This window comes from Phoxinus phoxinus (assembly GCF_949152265.1).
Source record: "Phoxinus phoxinus genome assembly, chromosome: 23".
NCBI lineage: Eukaryota > Metazoa > Chordata > Actinopteri > Cypriniformes > Leuciscidae > Phoxinus > Phoxinus phoxinus.
This window is the reverse complement of record NC_136898.1, coordinates 733,209-755,000: the sequence shown is the minus strand read 5'-3', so window position 1 is coordinate 755,000 and position 21,792 is coordinate 733,209. Positions and strand designations below refer to the sequence as shown.

At 46.2% G+C, this 21,792-nt stretch overlaps 1 protein-coding gene across 3 annotated transcripts in view; it reads right to left on the bottom strand.

The window, feature by feature from the left end:
- arvcfa (ARVCF delta catenin family member a) overlaps positions 1 to 18,696 on the bottom strand; it is a 59,953-nt gene extending 41,257 nt beyond the window's left edge. The window contains exons 1-9 of one of the 3 annotated variants that reach the window (XM_079599893.1): positions 18,634 to 18,696; positions 15,093 to 15,185; positions 13,060 to 13,167; positions 11,951 to 12,407; positions 11,008 to 11,090; positions 10,406 to 10,715; positions 2,273 to 2,456; positions 1,066 to 1,183; positions 1 to 56 (exon numbers count right to left, since the gene is read on the bottom strand). The exon at positions 1 to 56 is cut by the window's left edge and continues 113 nt beyond it. In XM_079599893.1, coding sequence (XP_079456019.1) covers positions 1 to 56; positions 1,066 to 1,183; positions 2,273 to 2,456; positions 10,406 to 10,715; positions 11,008 to 11,090; positions 11,951 to 12,407; positions 13,060 to 13,167; positions 15,093 to 15,185; positions 18,634 to 18,651 — 1,427 coding nt within the window. In that variant the 5' untranslated portion in view covers positions 18,652 to 18,696. Of the gene's footprint in view, positions 57 to 1,065; positions 1,184 to 2,272; positions 2,457 to 10,405; positions 10,716 to 11,007; positions 11,091 to 11,950; positions 12,408 to 13,059; positions 13,168 to 15,092; positions 15,186 to 18,068; positions 18,188 to 18,633 lie in introns of those variants that run through there. The other 2 variants (XM_079599892.1, XM_079599894.1) reach the window with 2 other exon arrangements.
- Positions 18,697 to 21,792: the final 3,096 nt, after the last annotated feature.

The window sequence follows — 21,792 nt, the reverse complement described above, 5'->3', positions numbered from 1 at the left end:
TCCTTGTGCACGTGATAGGACAGATTACGCAAGATACACACACAGTTCTCCACCGACTGCAGGAGAAAACACACGGGGACGGCACACACACATCAGTTAAACACACTGCACAGAGCAGCAAAATAAACTTACATTCAATTATAAATAATAATACATAATAATAATAATAGTAATATAGTAAATTAAAATAAAACACTAAATACTACAAAAAAATAAAATAATAATATAATATAAATTATTATTATTATTATTAATTTAACTAAACACTAATAATAATAAAATATAACTTATTAAATTAAATTACATTTACTAATATATTTATAATATCAAATTAAAATTAAATTGAATTAATAAAATATTTATGATTATCAATATTATTTAATTAAAACTTAAAATTTTAAATGTAATATTATTTAAAATAATAATGACTATTATTATTTTTATAATGTTGTAGTGAGTCATTATTCAATTATTATTGTTATTATGTTTAATTTAACTTTAATAATTATATTAAAATTAAATGAAACTGTATTAATAATACTTATAATAATAGTAATAATTATCATGATTTATTACTGTTATTGTTGCTGTTTTGAATTATTACTTTTATTTTTTATTTCATAATAATAATAGTAATAATATTAAATTTTAATTAAACTGAATGAATAATAATAATAATAATAATTACTATTAAAGTAAACAATCATATTAATATTTATAATTATTATAGTGAGATTTTATTTAATTATTTTTATTTTTTCATTTTACTTTAATAATAATATTACATTAAAACTGAAACTGAAATAATAATGCTAATAATAATTACTATTAAATTAAAGAAAATCATTATAATTGTTATTGATTTTACTTTCATTATAATCTTACTTTCAAACTGAATTAATTATTTATTTAATTAATCAATTATAATGAGTTTATAGCTTAGCATCGTTTTATTACATTGTTTCTGGTTCAAGAGAGAAATCTGAATTTTTAAAAATAAAATATAAATATATATTTATCAGCAGGTGTGCAGGTGTTGGCCTGGATTTCTATTTAAATTCTTACTTTGTTATTGATGTCTCTCTTTGCGACGGCAGAATAAAGCGCGTGCAGAAGCGCGTCCACGAGTCCCTCACACACACGCAGTCTCTGTCGAGCTTCGGCTCCGTCTGAGCTCACGTTCCTGCACACACACACACACACACACACACACACACACACACACACACACACACACAAACACACACACACACACACACGGACACACACGGACACACACGGACACACACACACACACACACACACACACACACACACAAACACGGACACGCGCACACACACACACACACACACACACACACACACACACACACACACACACACACACACACACACACACACACACACACACACACACACACACACACACTGTTTGTAGAGTCTGTGATGGATGTTTCTGAAACCTATAATAAAATGTTAAGAGTATGCCAGAAGTCCCAGGATTGTCGAAGTGTGGATCCGTGCTCACTATAACGGCTAATATTACCCACAATCCACTGCGCTTTGGAGGAGGATTCGGTTCAGAACTACAAACACGAGTACATTTATACAGATCCATTACGCCATTAACTTTTAAATGCCTCATTCTGCATTAATATGAGGAGTCTCCATAGACCCTGACTCCAGATCAACGTTCTGCATCTCTGCGACACGGGAGGACATGAAGAGTGGAGGACTTTCACTGTGACAAGATGATTGACAGGCCAGATAAAGGATGGATAAAAGTCTCAACTTTCCAATTTGGTCATTTTTTAAAGAAATGTAAACAATAAATAGCGTTTTGTGTCTCTTTAATGTGTGTGACAGATCGCTCAGTTAAAGCCGCTCGTGAACCGATCATCTCTTCTTCTAGTTCATTTACAGCATCAAATAAACATGAATGAACATCAGAAGGAATGTTGTTTTAACCGCGGAAAGACGTCAGTACACTCCGCTTCTCAAGCTCAAATCCTCCAACGTTACTCTACTAACTCTCCTGACTGCTCTGTCGGACAAAATGGCGGATGGCGAAGTATGATTGGTCAGATCACCTGTCAATCAAGCTCCCTGCGAAGGGTCAATTGTATGACGTGATAGTGTGTCTCAAAGCTTGTCTACTCTTCTGCTACACACTCAAAAGTATCTACTTTTCCTTCAGAAGAAGAGGTCGTATAATCAGCGAATCACGCGCTCAGTAATCCTGCGCCAGAGAGAAGCGTACGAGCGAGCGAACCTCAGACATCCAGAAGTGTTCTTGAAGACCGTGTTCCACTCGGGGTCGCCGGGCCGGGCCGGGTCGTTCGGGTCTCCTCTCAGGCCCGAGTGAGGGATGATGATCTCGTCCGTCAGCGTCTGCAGGCCGTGGTCGATCACCAGCATCTTCAGCGGCTCGTGAGACGACAGGTTCCACAGCGTTCCTGGACATCAGGACAGTGCTTTACATTCAGCGTCTCAGTGCTGGGCTTTACATGAACCACTCAGAACTATTCTCACGGTAGCATTGAAAACAGTGACAACTGTGAAATATTATTCCAGTGTAAAACAGCGGTTATCTGTGTGAATATACAGTAAAGTGTCATTTATTCCTGTGATCAAAGCTGAATTTATTTAATAAAAAATACTGTAAAAATCACAAAATATTATTCCAATGTAAGTCAGTGGTCATCAATGTGAATATATAGTAAAGTGTAATTTATTCCTGTGACAAAAGCTGAATTAATTTAATTAAAAATACTGTAAAAATCACAAAACATTATACTAATGTAAATCTGCTGTTTTTTATGTATATATATAGACAAGTGTAATTTATTCCTGTGACAAAAGCACATAAAGAAATGATAAAATCTAACATGAAAACTAAAAATATAAAAACTAAAATAACATTATTTGCTGCTTAATATTTTTGTACATTTATTTTTCAGGATTCTTTGATGAATAGAAAGTTCAAAAGAACAGCATTTATTTGAAATATAATCTTTTGTAACATTATAAATGTATTTATTGTCACTTTTGAGCAATTTAATGCTTCCTTTATGAATAAAAAATATTTTTTTGAATGGTAGTGCATCATGATTTCCACAATATGTGACGCTGGACCACAAAACCAGTCACATGGGTAATTTTTTATAAAATTGAGATTTATACGTCATGTAAACAATATAAGCTTTCCACTGATGTATGGTTTGTTAGGATAGGACATCGCCTTTAAAGTTTTAAAGTCGCAATTTTGCTGCATCCACTCACAATTGTTTTTAAAAAATATATTTACGGTAGGACATTTACTAAATATCTTCATGGAACATGATCTTAAAGGAACACTCCGACTTTTTGGGACTTTAGCCTATTCAACTTATCCCCCAGAGTTAGATAAGTCCACACATACCTTTTTCATCTCCGTGCGTGCTATAAGTCTGTTTGACGCACCCACCGCTAGCCTAGCTTAGCACAAAGACTGGATGTAAATGGTTGCAGCTAGCATACTAATCCAAATAAGTGACAAAATAACGCAAACATTTTCCTATTTACATGTTGTGATTTGTATAGTCACAGAGTGTACAAAAAACTAAGTCATATGAGACACAGACATATTTTAACCGTATAAATACTGGGAACTATATTCTCTGAAGGCGAAGCACTGCTACTTGGGCGGAGTGATAACCGCAGCACCTGAGACGCGCCGTGGTGAGGAGCAGAGAGTTCGTTCAGAGCGCGTCTCAGGTGCTGCGGTTATCACTCCGCCCTATATTCAGGGGATATAGTTCCCAGTATTTATACGGTTAAAATATGTCTGTGTCTCATGTGACTTTGTTTTTTGTACACTCTGTGACTATACAAATCACAACATGTAAATAGGAAAATGTTTGCGTTATTTTGTCACTTATTTGGATTAGTATGCATTCACATCCAGTCTTTGTGCTAAGCTAGGCTAGCGGTGGGTGCGTCAAACAGAATTATAGCACGCACGGAGATGAAAAAGGTATGTATGGACTTATCTAACTCTGGGGGATAAGGGGAATAGGCTAAAGTCCCAAAAAGTCGGAGTGTTCCCTTTCGTAGTCACTTCGAGTTACGTCGAAATGACGACGAATGGGGTTCGCTTAGAAGCCTATCCTCTTCGAATATTAATAAAACGAGCCAATGGCAAGCAAATGCCATGGGTCTGCTGAATTTGCATAGCGTAACTCCGCCCCACAGTGTGGGTATATAAGGAAGTGAGCCGGCAACATGCAGATATGTTTTCGCTTTCGGAGCCAAGTTTATCCTTCACTCCACAAGCCATCCTGAGTATCATCTCTATTCCTCTTCGAGACGAGCTTCCCTCCAGGTGTTGGTGTGACAGCGAGTTCCAGCGAGTGCACATTCCCTGCGATCTGAGCAGTGATCTGCCAGTGTGTGTGTGTTCTCTCCCTGGTCGCTTCAGCATCTGCGGGGATTTCTCCTTCTCTCTAAAAGAGCAAAGCGCGTGGCACGTCTTTTTAAAGATGCATCGCCCGTGCCCTTCTGGTTGTGGTCACTGGCTGTCTGATTTAGATGGGCACAATCGCTGTTTTGCGTGTTTGGGCTTAGAGCACGCCAAAGCAGCGCTTGTGGATGACTCATGTTTTCATTGCGGAAACATGACCATCGCGACACTACGGTCGAGACTCAGTGATCTCGAAAGAGTGAGAGTCCCCTCATCCACACCCCGATCTACCCCCTCTAGTAATAGAGCTGGTACTTCGGCTGGTGGCCAGGGTGACCTGAGGGTGACGGTGTGGCAACAACAACCGACGATTCGTCCTCGGGCCACATCCCCCTCTCAAGTGCCGCAACCCGCGAGCCGACCAGATGATGCGCTCGATCAGTCCCGGCCAACGGTCGGCGGCGGACCGAGTGCGCCGTCTGGCGCTCCTAATGACGATGCTATGTCGATCACAGCATCACAAGGTGGGCAGGAGTCCTCGGGAGATGAGGGGTCGGCTGTGCTGCCGCCTCCGGGCGCGTCAGCATTGCCCGATCCTGATCCCGAGCTGACGGCCATGCTTTCCCGGGCAGCCGCGAGCATCGGGTTAGAGTGCAATCCGCCACCCTGCCCCGAGCGCTCGCGTCTGGACGATTGGTTTTTGGGCGCGGCCGCCGATTCACGTCGGCGTCCAACCCCAATGCCTTTCTTCCCGGATGTGCATGAGGAGGTCTCGAGGTCCTGGAAGACACCCTTGTCTTCCCGTGATCGCTCGGCGACCTCCTCCGCCTTTCCTCCTCTCGATCAGGCGGCTGTTTACGGGTACACTGGGGTGCCTATGGTTGAACGCTCTGTTGCGATGCAACTGTGTCCACAGAGTGCTTCTTCCCGTGGTGATCCTAAGCACCCCTCCAAGGCCTGTAGGTTTTCGTCGACCCTGGTGGCGAAGACCTATAGAGCTGCGGGGCAGGCAGCCGCCTCATTGCATGCCATGGCCACTCTGCAGGTCTACCAGGCCCAGATGCTCAGGGACATGCACGAGGGGAGGACTGACCCAGGGCTCTTCAATGAGCTGCGTGCCGCCACTGACCTCGCTCTCCGGGCGACGAAAGTGACCGCACGCTCCCTGGGCCAGGTGATGTCCACTAGTGTGGTCCAGGAGAGACACCTCTGGCTCAACCTGGCCGATATGAGGGACGCTGAGCGGACTCGTCTGCTTGACGCCCCCATATCCCAGGCTGGCCTCTTCGGCGGAGCGGTTGAAGATTTTGCCCAACAGTTTTCAACCGCCCAGAAGCAGACTGAGGCTATTCGTCATATTCTGCCCCGACGGCCCGCTGCTGCCTCCACCCAGCCGTCGGTTCAGACGCCTCAGCCTGCTCGCCGCCGAGGGCGCCCTCCCGCGGCTCCCGCCCCTCCCGCACGGCCCCAGCAGCAGCCTTCACCCGGGCCGCGTCGTGGAGGACGCCGCAGGCAGGCGCCCCAGCCCTCTCCAGCCCCGCGCCCCGCTAAACGCCAGGCCAAGCGGCGCTCCTGAGACGGGCTGCTCAGAGATGGCCATCAGTTCTTCTCAGGAGATGGTAGCAGGACCACTCCTTCCCCCGGTGGAGGGCCGGGGGAGAATCCTTTGTTCTCCACTCCCCGCTGCTCACCCACGGGTGGGCAGCACCCTAATGTGGTTAAAGAAAGAACTGATATCCCCATCTCTGAGCCCCCAGAAGGGAATGACAGTGCGCGCCGCCCACGGGCCCCGCCGCTCTCATCCCCTTCTGTCGCCAGACCCCTGCCAGAGCACGCCCCCGTGGAACGCTGGTCCTTCCCTGGCTCCCTCTGGCAGGACGCGGCTAATGACCGTGCCCCCACACCGGGCCGCTATGCCACCCACGTCCGGGCCGGTCATTCCGCTTCGCTGCACCCCCGCGGGGACGTCTGTCGTCCGCATGACCCCGCTGGCACAGTCCTTGGGAGCCTGGTTAGAGCTTCCCAACCTGTCCCGCTGGCTCGCGCGGACCATCAGGCTCGGCTATGCGATTCAGTTCGCGCGGTCTCCTCCCCGCTTCAGGGGAGTCCGCTTCACTATGGTCGGTGGCAATGCCCCTGTCATGAGAGCGGAGGTCGCCACCCTGCTGGCGAAGGGTGCGATCGAGACTGTCCCTCCAGCCGCAATGAGGTCCGGCTTCTACAGCCCCTACTTCATTGTCCCCAAGAAAACCGGTGGGTTACGACCAATCCTGGATCTGCGCGTCTTGAACCGTTCCCTTCACAGGCTTCCGTTCAAGATGCTCACGGCCAAGCGCATTTTCGAATGTGTGCAGCCACAGGATTGGTTTGCAGCGATCGACCTGAAGGACGCCTACTTTCATGTCTCCATTCTTCCTCGACACAGGCCGTTTCTACGGTTTGCTTTCGAGGGGCAGGCATACCAGTACGCGGTCCTCCCATTCGGGCTGGCCCTGTCTCCTCGCGTCTTCACGAAGGTCGTCGAGGCAGCCCTTGTGCCGCTACGGCAACACGGGGTTCGCATCCTGAATTATCTCGACGACTGGCTAATCCTAGCTCACTCTCGGGACCAGGTTTGCGAACACAGGGACCTAGTGCTCCGGCACCTAGTCCGTCTGGGCCTTCGGGTCAACTGGGAGAAGAGCAAACTTTGCCCCGTGCAGAGGATCTCTTTTCTCGGTATGGAAATCGACTCGGTCGCCATGTGCGCGCAGCTTACGAGCGAGCGCGCGCAGTCACTGCTGACTTGCCTGAGACAAATCCAGAGCAAGAGTGCGGTTCCACTGAAACTTTTTCAGAGGCTCCTGGGGCATATGGCATCTGCAGCCGCGGTAACGCCGCTCGGATTGCTTCATATGAGACCGCTTCAGCACTGGCTTCACGATCGAGTCCCGAGGTGGGCATGGCACCAGGGCAAGCTCCGAGTACCAGTTACTCCGACCTGCCGTCAGACCTTCTCCCCGTGGACGAACCTCAGCTTTCTACGGGCCGGAGTGCCCTTAGAACGAGTTTCCAGGCATGTTGTTGTGTCAACGGATGCCTCCTCCACGGGCTGGGGTGCCATGTGCAATGGACATGCTGCCGCGGGCTCCTGGACAGGACCCCACCGCCTATGGCATGTCAATTGCCTCGAGTTGCTGGTAGTACGTCTCGCTCTGCACCGCTTCCGGGCGCTGCTCAAGAACCAGCACGTACTAGTCCGATCAGACAATACCGCGACAGTAGCGTACATCAACCGACAAGGTGGTCTACGCTCCCGCCGTATGTCGCAACTCGCCCGCCACCTCCTCTTATGGAGTCAGAAGCATCTGAGGTCGCTTCGAGCCATTTATATTCCGGGAGACCTGAACTGTGCAGCCGACGAGCTCTCACGGCTTCAGCCTCTTCCTGGAGAATGGAGACTCCATCCCCAGGCGGTCCAGCTGATTTGGGATCAGTTCGGGGACGCACAGGTAGACCTGTTTGCCTCCCACGACTCGTCCCACTGCGCCCAGTTTTACTCCCTGACCGAGGGCACGCTCGGCACGGACGCTCTGGCGCACAGCTGGCCCCGGGGCCTCCGCAAATATGCGTTTCCCCCAGTGAGCCTTCTTGCACAGACCCTGTGCAAGATCAGGGAGGACGAGGAGCAGGTCATATTGGTTGCGCCGCACTGGCCCACCCGAACCTGGTTCTCCGAACTTGTACTCCTCGCGACAGCACCTCCCTGGCCAATTCCTCTGAGGAAGGACCTCCTTTCTCAGGGACGGGGCACCCTTTGGCACCCTCGTCCCGATCTCTGGAACCTCCACGTGTGGCTCCTGGACGGGACGAGGCAGGTTTGAGTACCCTACCACCAGCGGTGGTGGCTACCATCACTTCCGCTAGAGCGTCGTCCACTAGACATGCCTACGCGTTGAAGTGGAACCTCTTCGTCTCTTGGTGCTCTTCTCACTCAGAAGACCCCAGATCATGCCCGATCAGTGTCGTGCTTTCCTTCCTGCAGGATGGGTTGGAGCGAAGGCTGTCTCCCTCCACCCTGAAAGTATATGTTGCCGCTATCGCCGCACATCACGACGCAGTTGATGGTAAGTCCGTGGGAAAGCACGACCTGGTCATCAGGTTCCTGAGAGGAGCGAGGAGACTACAGCCTCCTCGCCCTCCTCTCGTTCCCTCTTGGGACCTCTCAGTGGTACTAACTGCCCTGCAGAGTGCTCCCTTTGAGCCTCTGCAATCAGTGGAGCTTAAGTTCCTGTCAATTAAGACAGCGCTCCTGGTTGCTCTGGCCTCCATCAAGAGGGTAGGGGACCTGCACGCATTTTCTGTAGACGAAGCGTGCCTGGAATTCGGGCCGGCCTTTTCTCACGTGATCCTGAGACCCCGGCCTGGATATGTGCCCAAGGTTCCCACCACTCCCTTCCGGGACCAGGTGGTGAACCTGCAAGCGCTGCCCCTGGAGGAGGCAGACCCAGCCTTGGCATTGCTCTGTCCAGTACGCGCCCTCCGTGCTTACGTAGACAGAACGCAATGTTTCAGGACCTCAGACCAGCTCTTTGTCTGTTATGGTGGGAAGCTGAAGGGAAGGGCTCTCTCCAAGCAAAGGTTGTCTCACTGGATAGTGGACGCCATTGCTTTGGCTTACCAGCAGCAAGGTCGACCGTGCCCCCTTGGTGTGACGGCCCACTCCACCCGGAGTGTGGCCTCCTCTTGGGCTCTAGCGCATGGCGCCTCGCTAACAGACATCTGCAGAGCTGCAGGCTGGGCGACACCCAACACATTCGCCAGATTCTACAATCTCCGAGTGGAGCCAGTGTCCTCCCGAGTACTCGCTTCAACCAGCCGGTGCTAGGACCCGCTCAGGTGTCTTCGCTTGCTCGCCATTCCACTCCACGGACTGGATACGTGCGATATTCTCCTCAGGTGAGCCTGATAAGCCCTGAGTTCCTCCAGCGCTGTTGACGTCAACGCCAGAGTTATGCCTCCGGCAGCTTTCGCGTTGGCTAGGTGCCACCATGTGCATGGTTCCCCCGCTGGGCGACCCCCACGTGTGTATTTCCACTGTAAGCCTCCTTCGAGCATGTGTCTTTCCCTTGGCAAGCCAGTCTGCCACCCCTGGGGTTGAAATACTCCACCCTACGGGCTGGACACCCCAGTGTTATCCGTATGCACCCCCCTCCGGGTCATATGTGTTTTCTTAAGTCCCCCCCCTTCGGGCGGGCACTGATTGCATATTTCCACTGTGATATGCTTCCCAGTGTACCTTGGTATTCCTGTGTTAAGTAGGAGTCCTTCGTCCGTGCTAGTCTCACGACAGGGAGCTCAGACTTACGCAGGGCACTGGAAGACAGCCGAGGTGGCGTGATTGGACTGGGAACCCCATTCGTCGTCATTTCGACGTAACTCGAAGTGACTACGAAAGGGAACGTCTCGGTTACGGATGTAACCCTCGTTCCCTGAGTAGGGAACGGAGACGTTACGTCTTCCTGCCACTTCCGCTGTACCGCTGGAACAGCCTGAGTTCAGCTTGGCTCCTTCAGCGAAGAAACATATCTGCATGTTGCCGGCTCACTTCCTTATATACCCACACTGTGGGGCGGAGTTACGCTATGCAAATTCAGCAGACCCATGGCATTTGCTTGCCATTGGCTCGTTTTATTAATATTCGAAGAGGATAGGCTTCTAAGCGAACCCCATTCGTCGTCATTTCGACGTAACGTCTCCGTTCCCTACTCAGGGAACGAGGGTTACATCCGTAACCGAGACGTTCCTTTAATATCCTCATGATTTTTGGCATAGAAGAAAAATGTATAATTTTGACCCGTACAGTGTATAGTTGGCTATTGCCACAGATATGCGAGTCGTGACTGGTTCTGTGGTCCGGGTCAGCAGACCCGTTCTCCCTCCGGTTGCCCCACGCTCATTGATTGCATGAATGCTGATGTGCACCTGTCACCAGTTCCCGGACGTCCCCGTCGTTGGTCTTCCTCAGCAGTCTCAGCAGCGCAGGAATCCCGTCGGAGTTCTTGATGGCCACCTTGTTGAAGTTGTCTCTGCCGTAGGAGATGTTTCTCAGCGCTCCGCAGGCCTTGCGGTGCACCTCGGGTTTGGGATGATCCAGGAGCCCGACCAGGACCGGGATTCCTCGGAGCTGCCGGACGTCTTGCTTGACCGTGTCGTTCTCGTAGCAGAGATGCTGGAGATACGCCGCGGCGTTGGACTTCACCGGGTCCATCGGGTGGCTCAGCATGGAGATGACCTCCCTGTATTCATATAGATTCACATCATTACATTAAACTAAACACTAATAAGAGTTATATTTTTATGATTATATTAGTATTGTTAGTTTAGTTTTAATTTAATTTAATAATAGTTATATTTTTATGATTATATTAGTATTATTATTTGTGTTTAGTTTAGTTAAAGCAATTATAATAATTATATATTTAAGAAAAATGTGTTATTTATATATACAATCTTTGTATTTATATATAATATAAATGTATATTTCTGTGTAATAGTGTGAGCGTGGTTGCTCCGCATGCGGTGACGTCCCTCAGGTTCGGGTCTCTCCAGCGCGGGTCTTTCCGGACGCTGTCCAGGCTCACCATGCTGGCCCGTTTCTGCGGGATCCCTAGTGGGAAGAAGATTTACTTTATTGTATTTGAAATATATTCCCTTTTTCAATATTACATTGCAAATATACTAACAACAAAATGTACTCTCTTTAAATACATTAAATACATTACATACATTATATAATGCCCTTTTCACAAGATGTAAAATAAGTCTCTGATGACCCCAGAGTGTGTGTGTGAAGTTTTAGCTCAAAATACCCCACAGATATTTTTATATAGCATGTTAAAATTGTCACTTTTTGAGGGTGAGCAAAAACACGCCGTTTTTGTGTGTGTGTCCCTTTAAATGCAAATGAGCCGCTGCTCCCGGCACAGGGGGCGGAGCTTCAACAGCTTGCACTCACACACATGCACTGAACATTTCAAAAACTTTCAGCCTTTTATGTTCAAACCGGATAAATACAAAAATAATAGATTCACCATTTATGATGCGGCGGCGAGCTTTAATAACGCACATACGTACCAGTATTCGTTTTATGTGTTTATTAGAGGTCAGATTCATATCAAAATCGGCCAAACTTCCCATAACACTTCTACTTCATAAATTGCATGAAAATTATGGAAATATATTTTCCCAAAATATATTTTCCAAAAATATACTTGAAGTGAAAATTAAAAGTGTATTTATTTGCACTTTATTCAAAATATGTTTTAGGTATATTTTAACTGTGCTGGAAATGATTATTGTAACAATGCATTTTATGTGTTTATTAGAGGTCAAATTTATATCAAAATAAGCCAAACTTCATAAATTGTATGAAAATTATGGAATGTATCACTGAAACCATATGGAAATGGAGGTGGCCTTATATGGCTTGAAGTACACTAAATTATTCTGGCTGCAAGTATACTTAGCATATTTTGTTTTCACCAGGGATGACCGTCCGGTACAGATCCTGGAGGAACGCGTGAGGAACGTCCCCCGAGAGGTCCAAACTCTGCCTCATGTGATGGACGGGAAGGCTTGGCACGCCGGAGAGAATATCTATCCCATCATGCTCTGCTTTTGAAGCGCCACCTCGAGGAAAGCTGTCCCGGTGGAGCGGGAGCGTGTAGCAGTTTTCCGGTAAGTAGTTTCTGGTGGGAAGGCTGGGAAACGAGGGATGGAATGGGAATCCGTGCAGGAGCGTCAGGGAGTGAGTGTTGAGAGTGCCGTAGTGAGCCGATTGGTCCTTGGGATTCTCGAGGTCAGAGGTCACGCTGGCCTCAGGGTGGGGGGGTAGGACCGTTGCATCTTCCTTTTCCACGGAGGATTCGGGAATCGGCTGGGTATTCGGGGATTGTAACTCGTCCAACCCTTCAGATGAACTTTCCTAGAGGGGAAAAGTCAGAATACACACATGACTTGAGGAATCGCATAGGAATAAATACTTAGAAATGTAAATAACCCGTTAAACATCAAAGTACGATGCAATTCTTTAAAGTCCCCCTGTGGTGTACATCCAGCTTTTAATGTAGTGTATGTGTGTATGTGGTGTTATTAATCTGCTTTAACACACACCATGTGTAAGTTCATAAGTGGACAGCATTGCTGAGTATTTTCTGCTTAAAACTGCAGTGAACCAAAGACAGTCTCAAAAACACGGTTTGAAATCGCTGGTGTTTCTGACGTCACACACTACCTTGACCAATCAGATCAACGTGTGATCGTCCACCAGTGGATCTCTGAGTGAGTGAGTGAGTGGAGGCGGGGCTCATTAGCATATTCATAGAACCGCACATACTAAATGAGGCAAGGGTGTCGAGTTACATTCAAGATATTTTAAGGCGTGACGATATTTTTTAAAGGAAAAAACACTTTTGGGGATCACAGATGAGTTTTAAGAGATACACTGATTGACTACAGGGGGACTTTAAGATATTTCTCCTTATATAGAATATTTTTGTCATTAATTGAGTCGAGAACAGTTCTATATAGAACCCCAGGCCCTTGATTGCATCATGAATGCTCGGTGTAGTCCTCACCTTCAGGACGTTGGGCACGACCTGCTCGTTGGAGCTGCTGGAGCTGAGCGGGTTGCTTTCGCTGTCAGGACTGGACGACTTCTCTGTCCCGATCCCTGAACTCTCAGTCTACAAAACCAGCACAGAAACAGAGCGCTTTCCTCAGCGGGACGTTTCAAAACAGAACGGCTCATTACCCTGCTGAAAAACAGCAAAAACCAGCAAAAACCAGCAAAAACCAGCCTAAGATGGGCGCTGGTCTTCCAGTCTGGTCATGGCTGGTTTAGCAGGCTGGTTTTAGAGGGGTTTTGGACACTTTTCTCGGTGGTTCGGCTGAAACCAGCTCACAAACCTGATAAAAACCAGCTAAACACCAGCTTGGCCACGCTGGGAAACCAGCTTAAACCAGCTTTAACTAGCGACATCCAGCTTAAAGGAGAACTCCGGTCAATTTTAACATTGAGCTCAATTTTTAGTAAATTTGGAGCGCTGTCAATACAGAGAACAACGACAAAAATCGGTGTTGTCTACACCGTGTTATCCTCTTTTTCCCCATTCAAGTCAATAGGGTGCAAATTTTAAAAAGAGGAGAACACAGTGTAGGCAACACCGATTTTTGTCGTTTGTTCTCTGTATTGACAGCGCTCCAAATTTACTAAAAATTGAGCTCAATGTTAAAATTGACTGGAGTTCTCCTTTAAATCAGCTTAAACCAGCTTTAACCAGCTTAAACCAGCTTAAACCAGCAACATCCAGCTTAAACCAGCTTAAACCAGCTTAAACCAGCAACATCCAGCTTAAACCAGCTTAAACCAGCTTAAACCAGCAACATCCAGCTTAAACCAGCTTAAACCAGCTTAAACCAGCAACATCCAGCTTAAACCAGCTTAAACCAGCTTAAACCAGCAACATCCAGCTTAAACCAGCTTAAAAGAGCGACACCCAGTTTAAACCAGCTTTAACTAGCAACATCCATAGGGTTAATAAAGTTTTTTTTTAAATAAAGGCCAGCCAACTAGCTCAGGTTGGTTTTAGTAAGTTTTTTCCAGCCGGGTATGTTTGTGTTTTAGGCTGTAAGTAAAATCCACTTTTTATGCAGGAGAGAAAAAAAAATCCAAAAAAAAGCATTAGACATGAATTATAAATGACTCGTTGATGAAACAAAATATTTTTTAGTTCTCAAAATCTAGCCAAACTATGAATATTTAAAGACTCAAATCCTTTTTTTATTAACTTATTGCACTGCATAATGATACATAAACTGTAAGATTAGTTGGTTAAACTCAAGGCAAGTTACCTGTGCACTTAAACTTTTGAGTTCATTAAAACAAAAAATTTGAGTTAATACTAAGAACAGACAAAATATCTTCCAATGTATTAATTCAGTTTTTTAGTTTCAATGAACTCAACATTTTAAGGTTTCTTGAACACGTCACAATATTCCTCATTATAATAATTAATATGCAGAATAAAGGGGCGGGGCCTGGTTGAGTTAGTCAGTAGTGTGTTAAACTGGCGGTTATGGTAAGGGGCGGGACATTTCCCAAACACACTCGAAGCGCTCGACCAATCACAACACACTGCTCCAGCCGACCAATCAGAGCACAGTGTGCTTTTCAGAAGGAGGGGCTTCATAGAGACAGGAAGTAAACAGAGCGTTACTGACAGACTGGGAAGAGAGGAGCCGCAACAATGGAGAATATGAGGAGAATAATCAACATTCAAGCAGGAAAACCTGTTCTAGTCGAGACCAAACACAAGACTTTGTAAAAGGGCAGAATGGCTTCTCTTTAAATTAAACCAACAAAACATTTCCACCAGTAAATATTTGTTAATATAAGCAGACTTTATATGCCAACTATGAGGAAACAGCAACTCATTCAATTCAATTCAATTCAAAACACTTTGAATGGGTGTGAATCCCCAATGGGTAATTAACGAAGGCCACGTAGAGTCACGTAAACAGAATACATCATACATTAAATAAATAACACGATGTGCACAGAATACATATGAATTATAATTATGAATGAGCATATAATGGATTGACCTACAGGAGTCTCTGTGAGATGTGCGGCGGTCTCCTGGATCTTCTCTTCGGCGTCTGCAGTGGAAGCTTCGGCCGGCGGCTCCTCCGGCTCCGGCTTCTGTCCCAACAAACATAACAAATGTGGAGGAGAATCAACGTTAGCATGACATCTGAGCGGATGCTTGTGTTTATAGAGCGTTTGCTTGAACAAGCACACATATTCATGACAGAGTTTATCAAACCGTCCTGATGAACGTCTCCACATACAAGAGCATCACGAGATCACAAACCGGCCTTTGATGAAACCGCACAAAACACAGCCGTGGAGATCACCCCTGGGCGAATCAGCACATCATCCTCACACGCAGCAGCGGAGCACACACTCTTCAGGAACACCAGCAGAACTTCCTCCCGGAGCATCCGTCAATTATACACGAGTCAACACAAGACAGCTACACAAACATCTGCTCTGAAACTGCTACGAGAGGAATTAACCATCATGCTCTCCAACAACAGAGAAATCTTCATTCTCAACACTGTAAAAATGTTTTGAATGATTTGTCATCACCTTTTTGTCTTTTGTCAAATCAACTTAGATTCACTAATGTTGTTCACGGTTACGTAACCCAATTCTTTTCTCAAGTAATGGATTACTTTTAAGTTTAAAACAAAATATCTGTAATTTTTTCAAATAAGTAATGCAAGGTACTTTGTTCTCCCATTTATTGCCCGACAGCTCCTGTCCTCATGTTGAGAGAAATCAGGAGTAAATGCAGAGGCCTTGTGTAAGCACTCTTAACGCAAACATGTCACAGTACTTTCTATAAACCGTAACTAAGTAACACAATTACTGTAATTACTTTTTAGGAAGTAGGCCTAACACAAAAGTAACGTAACATTACTTTCCATAAAAACTAACAAAGTAACGCAATTAGTTCCTTTTTAGTGAGTAACGCAAACATAACGTAACATTACTTTCCATAAACAGTAACTAAGTAACGCAATTTCTTTTTTAAGGGAGTAACGCAATATTGTAACGCATTACTTTTAAAGGTAACTTTAACCAACACTGGTTGTTCTGCATAATATTTTGAGTTTCTGTTGATTAAACTAATTTATTTGTATTAACTTTTAACTTGTAACTTTTTTAGAATGAACTTAAAAGGCAACACAGTTTTTTTACTTTAAAGGTCCCATATGGTGAAAATGGGTTTTTATGGGATTGTGTGTGTCATATCGGCTGAGGGGTTTAAATTAAAAGCTGTGAAAATATGAAATGAAACTCATTTGAAAAAGCCAGGAAAGTTGAGTTTGTTCTTTGATTAGTTATCTAATGCAGTGATCGAGTAATGACTCTTGTCTTCTGTAGAGTTTGCATCATTGATTGTGTTTTTCACCGGTTTATTTCTGTGAAGCTGCTCTGACACCGTCTGTACTGTACACACGTGACTTGACTTGACTTGGCATGGCAGATGTTTTTGGGTCACTGTAACTCAACAGGTATCGTTCAATCTAAAAAGAATCTGGATTGCACTGCATAATGATAATTTCCTCTTTGAAGCCGAAGTGATTTCATTCTTACGCTGGATTCTCTGAATCTCTCAGAACAATCACATCTGCATATCTCCGTCATAAAGCAATCTCTTTACAGGACAGCGCGTGACGAAGCGCTTCAGGACAGATGTAGCGTGCGGACTCCAGCACCAGACTCGGGATTCAGGAATCATGACGCTCTGGAGGGACTTTTATTCTGCCTGGATCTCGCAGGACTTCCTGTTTGTGTTTACTAACTAACATCACGTGTTTATTTTCTTTCTTTTTTCACTTTTTTCATCACTAGTTTATTTTCTGCACACTCTTAGGAACTTAAAGGAGCTTATAGAACCTTTTAGGGATTTATTTTAATTTATTTTAATTCATTTTTACATTTTATGAATCATGCAGATCATAAACATACATTATCAATAGAAAAAATTGAATAACTTTCTAAACATAAAAAGTATTATGCAATTGTCTAAGATAATAAAGTATATAAGAATATAAGAGTTTCCAACGGTGTAGAGATAGTGTTGCTATGTAGTTGTTTGGGTGGTTGTTAGGGTGTTGCTATGCAGGTTCAAAAGAGTGATAGTAATAGTGATGCTTGACTTGACTAAAAATTTTGAAAAATGTATTTTGACATTTCATATGAATAGCCTATGTATTTTGTATTTAAAAAAAAATAACTCTCTAAACATGAAAAAAGTATAATGCAATCTTTGATTATATAAAGATAATAAAGTATATATAAGAATATAAGAGTGTTTTTGCCTGTGTTGAACGGTGTAGTGCTGCTATGTAGTTGTTTGGGTGGTTGTTAGGGTGTTGCTATGCAGGTTCAAAAGAGTGATAGTAATATAAATATGTATTTTGACTCATTCGTACCTTACAAATATGGTTTTACTACAGTAACCATAAATCAAATTGAGCATTTGTGGTAAAATCACACATTTTCAGTGGTTATCACTATTTGAACCACATTGTAAAAATAATAATAATAATAATAATGAACCAAAACAAAGATTATTGGAGTACATTTGACAAGAAAATACTATTTCAGACTTTCTCAAAATGTCACATATAATTCAATGTTTTACTTTTCGATTCTGTGCAATTATTTGTGATTTTCCCCCCCATATTTATAGTAAAATCATGGATAATAATAATGATCAAAATACCCCCCCAAAAAACAGTATAGTTTTACTCATATAAGAAGCGAGTAAAAATGCTGAATGTGTAATGTTATATTTAAGTTATTTTAATGAGATCTAGACATTGCAAATATGACTAACCAATATCCCAAATTATTATAAAATAAAAAATGTAAGTATGCTTAAAGGAAAGGTTTCAGAGGTGGAGCAAGTTATGATGACAGATGAATATGCATGCACTGATGATGAATCATTAAGAAATATTTTTTGTGTTTATCAGCCGTAAACCCGCGGTTTCTAACCCGTCTTACAGAATACGTCATGTCAAGTGGCCCATCCATCATCCATCCATCATCCGTCCATCATCTGTCCATCCTTCGGCCGCTCGTGCACATGCTGGATCATCACACACAGCGTCAGTGACTCGCTCAAGGGCAGCTCGGATCCGAACACACACAAGTAGGACACACACATGAATCACGGAGCGACGACAAACTTCATCGGGATCTGCATGTGATGCGCGCGCCTGCAGTGCGTGTTTTGGTATGCCAGTCGAGTTACGCCGCATCCAACGCAACGCAACGCAGCGCGTCATTCCCACGGCAACCAGAGTTTAAATCTCACTGCCAAACGCGCACTAAAGCACGCGCGCATCATAATCACATGCGATTCATGTCATGTGTGAAGCATGTAATGCACACACACGCAGTCCGCAGTCCGTGCATGGAAAGATCCAGAGCACGCGATGTCCACCACACACACACACACACACACACACACACACACACACACACACACACACACACACATACACACACACACACACACACACACATAACGCACGACTGACGCGGATAAACGCGCGGAGACACTCACCTCCTTCACCTCCTGCATGCTGACGGCGCGAGCGACGAGTCTGGCGTTTCTCCGGAGTAAATACTGCTCTCTCTCTCTCTCTCTCTCTCTCTCTCTCTCTCTCTCTCTCTCTCTCTCTCTCTCTCTCTCTCTCTCTCTCTGTGTGTCTCTCTCTCTCTCTCACACACGAGCAAGCATCCTTCCTCCTGCCTCACGCGTCCACATGCACTCGATCATGCTCTCACGCACGCGAGCGCGCGCACCTCAGCGCAGTGGAAGAGATGCTGAATCAACAGCACGGTCTCACACACTCTCTCACACACACACTCTCTCTCACACACACTCTTCAGAGCGCATGGAGGAGCGCGACATGCAGCCCGTGTTTGTCATTCATCAAATGAGACCATTAACGCTCATTAAACAAGAGACAACGAGGAGGTCCGAATGCGACTGATGACACACACACACACACACACGCGCGCGCGCGCGCACACACACACACACACACACACTCTTGCTCACATTTACACATTCTCTCACACATATATATACGCACACACACACACACACAATTTCTTTGCGAGAAATAAGAACTAAATTCTGAGAGAAAAAGTTACAATTATCTTCCACAGATACTCGAGTCCTGACGGATCGGCCGAAGCTTCACGCTGTCACACCCCCCCCCCCCCACCCCACACACACACACACACACACACACTCCCTCAGGCTTCTCTACGATGGGAACGAGCCTGGAGCGGTTTATGATGAATAATAAATAGGGAACAACTCTTTATGATTGTGATTAATAATGAATATAAGAGAAGTTCCCCTGGAGAGCAGATGATTTACTCTCAGCATTTCATCATCGAGTCCAGACGAGAGTCACTGCGTTTCAAACATAAACTTCCTCAGAGAATCCCTTCATGCACATCAGACATGATGCTGAATATAATCCGAGAACACAGAATGAGTAACTATATAATCCATATGCAACCTTAACACATATATTTATGAAGATAAAACATTAAAATACTAAAAAATATTGAAAAATGTAAATACATGAATATATTTTAAATAAGAAAGACCATATCAGTGAACATATCCCCTCCTTGAACTCCCACCTTAACGTGGTGGAGGGGTTTGAGTACCCGAATGACCCAGGAGCTGTGCTGTCCGGGGCTATATGCCCCTGGTAGGGTCTCCCAAGACAAACAGGTCCTGGGCGACGGGTCAGACTAAGAGTGGTTCAAAAACCCCTTATGATGAACAACAAAGCCGGGGCCCTACCCTGGAGCCAGGCCCGGGGGTTGGAGTTCGAACTTCGACTTCGACCGGATCCCGAGGGAGGCTGGAGATATTGAGTCCGAGTGGACCATGTTCTCCACCTCCATTGTCGAAGCGGCCGCTCGGAGCTGTGGCCGTAAGGTCTCCGGTGCCTGTCGAGGCGGCAATCCCCGAACCCGGTGGTGGACACCGGAAGTAAAGGATGGCGTCAAGCTGAAGAAGGAGTCCTATCGGGCCTGGTTGGCTTGTGGGACTCCTGAGGCAGCTGATGGGTACCGGCAGGCCAAGCGGAGTGCAGCCCGGCTGGTTGTGGAGGCAAAAACTGGGAGGAGTTCGGTGAGGCCATGGAGAAGGACTACCGGCTGGCCAAAGAGATTCTGGCAAACCGTCCGGCGCCTCAGGAGAGGGAAGCAGTGCCCTACCACCGCTGTCTACAGTGGAGCTGGGCAGCTGTTGACCTCAACTGGGGATGTCGTCGGACGGTGGAAGGAATACTTCGAGGATCTCCTCAATCCCGCCGTCACGTCTTCCATTGAGGAAGCAGAGGCTGAGGGAGACCGGAGGGTGTGTTCCAACTACAGGGGATCACACTTCTCAGCCTCCCTGGGAAAGTCTATGCCAGGGTACCGGAGAGGAGAATACGGCCGATAGTAGAACCTCGGATTCAGGAGGAGCAGTGCGGTTTTCGTCCCGGTCGTGGAACACTGGACCAGCTCTATACCCTCTACAGCGTGCTGGAGGGTTCATGGGAGTTTGCCCAACCAATCCACATGTGCTTTGTGGATTTGGAGAAGGCATTCGACTGTGTCCCTCGTGGCGGCCTGTGGAGGGTGCTCCGGGAGTATGGGGTCCGGGGTCCTTTGCTAAGGGCTGTCCGCTCCCTGTACGGCCGGAGCAGGAGCTTGGTCAGTAAGTCAGACTTCCTCCCGGTGCATGTTGGACTCCGGCAGGGCTGCCCTTTGTTGCTGGTTCTGTTCATAATTTTTATGGACAGAATTTCTAGGCGCAGCCAGGGGCCGGAGGGTGTCGGGTTTGGGGACCACACGATTTCGATGATGTTGTCGTGTTGGCCCCTTCAGACCAGGACCTCCAGCATGCACTGGGACGGTTTGCAGCCGAGTGTGAAGCGGCTGGGATGAGAATCAGCGCCTCCAAATCCGAGGCCATGGTCCTCAGTCGGAAAAGAGTGGCTTGCCCACTTCAGGTTGGTGGAGAGTTCCTGCCTCAAGAGGAGTTCAAGTATCTTGGTGTCTTGTTCACGAGTGAGGGAAGGATGGAACGGGAGATTGACAGACGGATCGGTGCAGCTTCCACAGTAATGCGGTCGCGGCTCAGCTCTCGATTTACCGGTCAAACTACGTTCCTACTCTCACCTATGGTCATGAGCTTTGGGTCATGACTGAAAGGACAAGATCCCGGATACAGGCGGCCGAATGAGCTTTCTCCGCAGGGTGGCTGGGCGATCCCTTAGAGATAGGGTGAGGAGCTCGGTCACTCGGGAGGAGCTCAGAGTAGAGCCGCTGCTCCTCCACATCGAGAGGGGTCAGCTGAGGTGGCTCTGGCATTTGTTCCGGATGCCTCCTGGACGCCTTCCCGGTAAGGTGTTCCGGGCGCGTCCCACCGGGAGGAGACCCCGGTAAGACCTAGGACGCCTCAGTGTCCCCCAGGAAGAGCTGGCTGAAGTGTCTAGGGAAAGAGAAGTCTGGGCATCCCTGCTTAGACTGCTGCCCCCGCGACCCGGCCCCGGATAAGCGGAATGGCCATATAGTTTAGGACTAGACTTAATCTCTGTTCAAAAAACCTTTTCTTCATGCTGAGTTCGAATTCTTCGAATTTTTACTGATTATTAATTATGATTTAGTATTTTATCTCATAAGTCAAAATTATGACTGTCAA